This window comes from Triticum aestivum, chromosome 3D (assembly GCF_018294505.1).
Source record: "Triticum aestivum cultivar Chinese Spring chromosome 3D, IWGSC CS RefSeq v2.1, whole genome shotgun sequence".
Classification (NCBI taxonomy): Eukaryota; Viridiplantae; Streptophyta; class Magnoliopsida; order Poales; family Poaceae; genus Triticum; species Triticum aestivum.
Genome location: NC_057802.1, coordinates 170774240 through 170780228, shown reverse-complemented (window position 1 = coordinate 170780228; position 5989 = coordinate 170774240). Strand labels below are relative to the sequence as shown.

Sequence of the window (5989 nt, the reverse complement as noted above, 5' to 3'; positions counted from 1 at the left end):
ATTTCAAAAAAGTTTTAAAATCCAAAATTGTTGTGAATTTTGAAAAAAGAACTGTTCAAAAAATCATAAATGTTCATGAATTCAAAAAATGTTCAAATATTAAAAAATGTTCATGAGGTTCAAAAAACGTTCACGAATTTAAAGAAATGTTTTCGTATTTAAAAAATGTTCACAGTATTATAGGAAATGTCCGTCAAAATAAAATTTGCATGTATATTTGTAAATTACAAAATGTTCGTGAGTCTAAAAGATGTTCATGATTTTTTTTGAAAAATTCAAAAATGTTTGGGAATTTCTAAAATTTGTACCCAAATTTATAATAATGTTGATTGATTCAAAAATGTCCGCTGACTCAAAATAATGTTCAAAATTTCAGAAAATGTTCGCTGATTCAAAAACAAATTCACGAATATGAATTTTTTTACGATGATAAAAATGTTGATGAATTTAAAAAATATTCAGGTTTACATAAAAATTTATAATTTAGAAAAAATCACGAATTTAAAATTGTTCTGAAAATAAATAATAATAGATAAAAATCAAGGAAACCATTTAAAATAAAGAAAAGGGAAAACGAAAAATAAAAAATGAGAACGAAAAAGGAGAAAAAAATAAAATTAAAAAAGAAAACTGGTTTAGGAAGGTTCTAGAAACCTTCCCAAAACCGAAAATGAGCCAGTTTGGCCGACTGAGATGTACTTAACTGGAAACAGTGGGTGTGCACCGCGTGCCAAATAGGATGCCCGGCCGTTTTCTTCCTTGCTCGTAGAAAGCGCATAAGGATTACTGCATGCTTCTTAAGCGGTCCGGCCCATATAGTGTGGCAACACAACAGTGTGGTTTTCCGGTTTGGGGAACATCCTAGAAGCTTTCCTTCACTTGTTTTTTTTCTTTCTCTTTTCCTGTTTTTCCTATTTACTCGGTTTTATAGAGATTAGAGAACTTTTCCTGTTGAAGCCACAGAGTCATTACTAAAGATATCAGAGAATGGCCAAAGTCCTTTTCTACTTGTAGCATAGAGTTTAGGACCTTCGAACATAGAGTTTAGGAGCTCGAACTTCGAAGCTCGCAACCTCACAGCACATGTTTAATCTCTAGGTGTTATTCGTCATGGTTGGTTGGGTCAACTCAGAAATCTTTTGTCTGTCCCTATAAATATTGCGACGATTTAAATAAGGCTTTGCAAGTTTGCTTAAAATAAAAAGGCCAAACCCAACATATAGATTTGAAAATTCGTTAGCGAATCTTTGTGTTTTATTGTTTAACCTGCTCACTCACTGGCACAAGGTCAAGGAAAGGCGGGGCCAAGACATGCAAGGTTTATTGAGCTCAACCCAACATTAGATGTTTATTAAAGATCATTAGCAAAATCATTACTACTCCCTCCGTAAACTAATATAAGAGCATTTAGATTACTAGTTTAGTGATCCAAATGCTCTTATATTAGTTTACAGAGAGAGTATCTTTTACTGTTGATTGATGACACTGTTGCAGTGAAGATGAGCTCCAATATGCCTGCCTTGCCCTAACGCGCGTGCTTTGCGTATCGCCTTGGGGGACGTGTGGAATATTCCGAGGGAGAAGTTGTTCAGATTTACGGGGCCAGACTGGCTTCTCATCCTGCTTGACCAATTGGGGTCTCCGGTACGCGAGCAAGTGTTATTTATGTTCTGGAGAGCTTGGCATCTGAGAAACAATTTGATTTTTGTAAGAGGGAAAGAATCGGTGAATGCGTCTGTTATCTTCGTGGAAAATTATTGGAAGACTTTCTCGACTTCCAACGCTCGTGTGCAAGTGGACCAAAGCACCAAAGGGGAGGGGTGATGGGGAATGGGGAGAATCTTAGTCTGCAAAAAGAAAATGATCATGCTATTTGGAAGCCTCCGGAGCGGGAGTATATTAAGGTAAACGTTGATGCTAGTTTTGTGGAGAGCTTGAGATCTGCTAGCGTTGGGGTTGTCGCTAGGAATCATCTGGGAGAAGTCTTGGTGTCTTCTTAGGATTTTATTCGAGTGTGCTCCGGAGCGGAGGAGGCGGAACTTCGTGCGTGCCTCGCCGGGTTGTACATTGGTATTACTCTTCACAAACTAATTATCTTGAAAACTGGTTGTTCCTTTGCTGCATCTTTCCTAGCGAAAGAAACTGTTGACAGGTCTCCTTATGTGGATCTAAAAATGGAAGCGGTCAGCGCGTTTATTGTTGATCTCAAGATTGTTAAGATTGATAGGCAGGCTAACAAGGCGGTGCATGAGATAGCAAAATTTAGTTTTGATAGCATGTCCAATGGTATACTGTGTAATTCTGTTCCGCCCTGCGTGGCTAATTATGTAATGAACGATTGTAAGACTATTGTTATTTGATCAATATATGTGTGGAGTTTTTCAAAAAAAAAGGAGCCCGCCTTGCCCTTGGTGCACCTATTTTGTCCTTACCCATTGAGGAACTTTCTTTTTCATACGATCCAACATGGACCAGGTTTCACTATTAGAATTTCTAATAACCGAACGACATAACAAAGCATCCCATCCTAGACTCCCAATGCATATACTCTATCCGTCCGGAAAAGTTTGTTGCTGAAATGGATGTATCTAGCATCAAATTGGTGCTAGATACATCCATTCAAGACACAACCTTGGGACAAGCTTTTTCGGACGGAGGACAAACCAAAAATATGAAAGGGGGTTCGTTCGGGCGCCTATTGCTAGCAGATTACTAACAACAAAACTAGGAGTTCAAAAGGACTGTAATGGGACAACGCAAAACACCAGTAGCTACGCGCATCAACAGAGGGCACGTCATGCATGTATAAAAAATGCAGGTACAATCTACACATTGGAATTACACACCAAAACCGAATTATAACAAGAATGATCCAATCTAACAACTGTATAAGCAGCAAGAAGAGAAGCCTAAAATCCTCTAAAAATAGTTAGGAGGCAAGCGGTAGTGATCGGAAAGTGTTTCTGCACAAGAGTTGAATTGCTACAGTATGTATATATGCATCCTTTGTTGGGAAGATGCTTGCCTGTGGAACAATTAATATGCTACATGAATAATCCTTTTTTCTTAGCCAAAATCGGGCACACACTGTGGGTTTGTACATACAAATGATCGATCGATCGATCTCATCCCGCCAGAAAGCAAGTAATTTGCTCAAGGTTGCAAGCAAGATATGTATGTACATGGATGGATCACTTGGCATTGAGCTTGGTCGCCGCCGCCGCCGCCGGCCTCTTCTTCCCGAGCTTGTACCTGACCATCCTGAGGATCCTCAAGAACCAGTAGGCGCTCACCAGTTGCAAACCCGCAGCCATCGCCTGGCGAATTGGAAAATAACATCACAGAAAAGGAACTTAGTAACGGATATTCCCTTTTGCTCCTACGTGCATATGCACCCATTGTCGAAATACACATTTCGAAAAGTAAGCACTACATACGGAAAAAGTTGGGAATAGCTGGCGTTTGAAATAGGTACACTTTTTTTTGGCAAAAAAAAAGTGCCAAAAAAAAAGAGAGAGGTGAAGTTGAGATTTGGGTTCGAGATCGTTAGGGAGCGGAACGGCGGGAGATTTGTTTGGTCCTTCTGCGCGTCTGGTTACAAAATACCTTGATGAGGATGGGGTAGTCTGTTGTCAAGGTTACGTAGGTGAGGTACGGTCCACCAACCATCCGTCCCACCGAAAAGGTCGCCGCAAACAGAATCTGCACGTACGCGGGGTTCCGGAGAAGAGAGACATGTAGTTAATTATAGTACTGTTCACAGAAGACGAGAGAGAGAGGAAGAAGAAGAGGCTGAGGTCTGTCTGTGTATACATCGACGAGGAGGTTGAGGTCCGTGTCCTTGACGCCGAGCTCCTTGAGCATCTCCCTGAGGTGCAGCAGCGGGCTGGAGATCTCCGTGATGAACATGCACGCCATCATCTCCGTGCCGCACCTCTGGTAGGCCAGGCCGGCGCCGATGCCGACGATGCTGACCAGGTGGTGCACGGTGTTGTCCAGCCGCACGTCGCCGTTGAGGTGGCAGCACGCCGCGTCGTAGATCATGTACGACAGCGTCACCGCCAGAGACTTCATCTGTCGATTCGACGGACACACGAACGTGCGTACAGGAAGGAGGACGGAGTCAGTGCATGCGCGCGCGTGTATCACGGATCAGCGAGCGCAGCGGTGTGCGGTGGCGGCGCGTACCTGGCGCGGCGAGGAGGGGGCGTTGAGGGGGCAGACGGGGCAGGACCACTCCTGGACGGAGAGGCAGGCCATGCAGACGGCGGCGACGGCGTGCATGGTGGAGACGGCGCGGTTGCAGAACTCGTAGGACCGCTTCGGCATCAGCGCCCGCATCACCAGGAACGCCGTCGACCAGAAGGCCAGCCCGGTCACCACGTAGCTCAGCACGAAGTCCTCCATCGTTTCGATACGTCCCCACCCAGACCCAGCGCGGCGGCGCGGGGGCCTCGCCTCGACGATTATTATGATATAGAGGGACGATCGATTGGCGGAAGGAGGAAGAAACAACAATGATGTCGAGCAATCGGCGACGGGAGTATATAGGGGCAGAGGGAGCGAGGTCACGGAGGCAGCGTGAGTGACAGGTGCGGAGTCGGAGTAGAATACTGTTGCGATTGAGCTTTTTCGTTTATTACAGAAGAGAAGAAGTAGAGGTTTCAATGGGGGCGGTTGGGGACGGATACGGGTCTAACTCCAATCCGCTGGGAAATAATTTGACGCGCACTTAAAGCGCCGCCTGATTAATTCGTTCCGGACTCTTCTTTTCAGCCGAATTCGTTCCTGACTCTGATGATGAGTGGCACTGTAGCACCCGTGCGGTTTGTGTTCTCCTTCTCCAAACCCAACCAGTTTTGACATGTTTCCTATGACACAATTGTTTTATTTTTGAGGGAAATGACACACAATTGTTGGAGGTATCATGACGATTTTATCCGAGAGTATCTACAATTGGACTACTCAAACATATACCCTATTCGTCCGGGCAGACGGTCCGGTCCATGACATGTCACAAAATCGCGACCCAGCCGCACCCTTTATGCCGGCCCGGTACATCCAGGCTGACTGGCACCCCTTGTATCCAGCACATATCTAGGGCGGATATGGGGAGTCCCGGACATGCCCGGGCGCGTCCGTCACGTCTGGTCTAGCACACACTGGCCCATTCCGACCCCACATATATTCATCATCCCTATTCACATCCTGGACGAAACCCTACCCACTCCGCCCCCAAGCTCTTTTCCGGCGATCTTCGGCCTTCTCTGACATGGCGGGTAACGGATTCGACTCAGAGATCTCCTGATCCGCCGAGTGGGACCTCCCCATGCAGGGAAGAGGAGGAGATGGCCGTCCGCATGGCTCTCCACCCCTCTCGGGAGGAGTGCGCCTAACCGCGGTCGGAGTTGACCCGACGGAAATGTTGGGGAACGCAGTAATTCAAAAAAATTCCTACGATCACGCAAAATCTATCTAGGAGATGCATAGCAACGAGACGGGAGAGTGTGTCCACGTACCCTCGTAGACCGAAAGCGGAAGCGTTTAGTAACGCGGTTGATGTAGTCGAATGCCTTCACGATTCAACCGATCCAAGTGCCGAACGTACGGCACCTCCGTGCTCAGCACGCGTTCAACACGATGACGTCCCTCGAGCTCTTGATCCAGTAGAGGGTCGAGGGAGATTTTCGTCAGCACGACGGCGTGGCGACGGTGATGATGAAGTTACTGGCGCAGGGCTTCGCCTAAGCACTACGACGATATGACCGAGGTGTTAAACTGTGGAGGGGGGCACCGCACACGGCTAAGAGATTGTCTCTTCTACTTTGGGGTGCCCCCTGGCCACGTATATAAAGGAGGGGGGAGAGAGGCCGGCGGTCAGGAGGGGCGCGCCATGGGGGGAGTCCTACTTGGACTCCTAGTCCAAGTAGGATTCGGCCCCCCTTTTTCCTTTCTTCCACCGGAGGGAATAGGAAGGAGAGGGAGAGGG

The 5989-nt window shown here is 46.3% G+C and overlaps 1 protein-coding gene across 1 annotated transcript; it reads right to left on the bottom strand.

Annotated features, from left to right (window-relative positions):
• Window positions 1-2947: 2947 nt before the first annotated feature.
• On the bottom strand, window positions 2948-4623 carry LOC123078092 (TLC domain-containing protein 5). The gene is made up of 4 exons (XM_044500485.1): window positions 4189-4623; window positions 3814-4074; window positions 3607-3702; window positions 2948-3317 (listed from the first exon to the last, which is right to left on the bottom strand). The coding sequence occupies exons 1-4, from the start codon at window positions 4405-4407 to the stop codon at window positions 3192-3194; spliced, it is 702 nt and encodes a 233-aa protein (XP_044356420.1). The 5' UTR covers window positions 4408-4623; the 3' UTR covers window positions 2948-3191.
• Window positions 4624-5989: the final 1366 nt, after the last annotated feature.

Bases quoted from the DNA above. Each gene is read 5' to 3' on its own strand.
- LOC123078092 (XM_044500485.1), bottom strand. From the start codon at position 4,407: ATGGAGGACTTCGTGCTGAGCTACGTGGTGACCGGGCTGGCCTTCTGG. The intron at 4,075-4,188 runs GTACGCGCCGCC...TCGAATCGACAG, and splicing joins CCCCCTCCTCGCCGCGCCAG to ATGAAGTCTCTGGCGGTGAC. The intron at 3,703-3,813 runs GTATACACAGAC...GCGTACGTGCAG, and splicing joins ACCTCAACCTCCTCGTCGAT to ATTCTGTTTGCGGCGACCTT.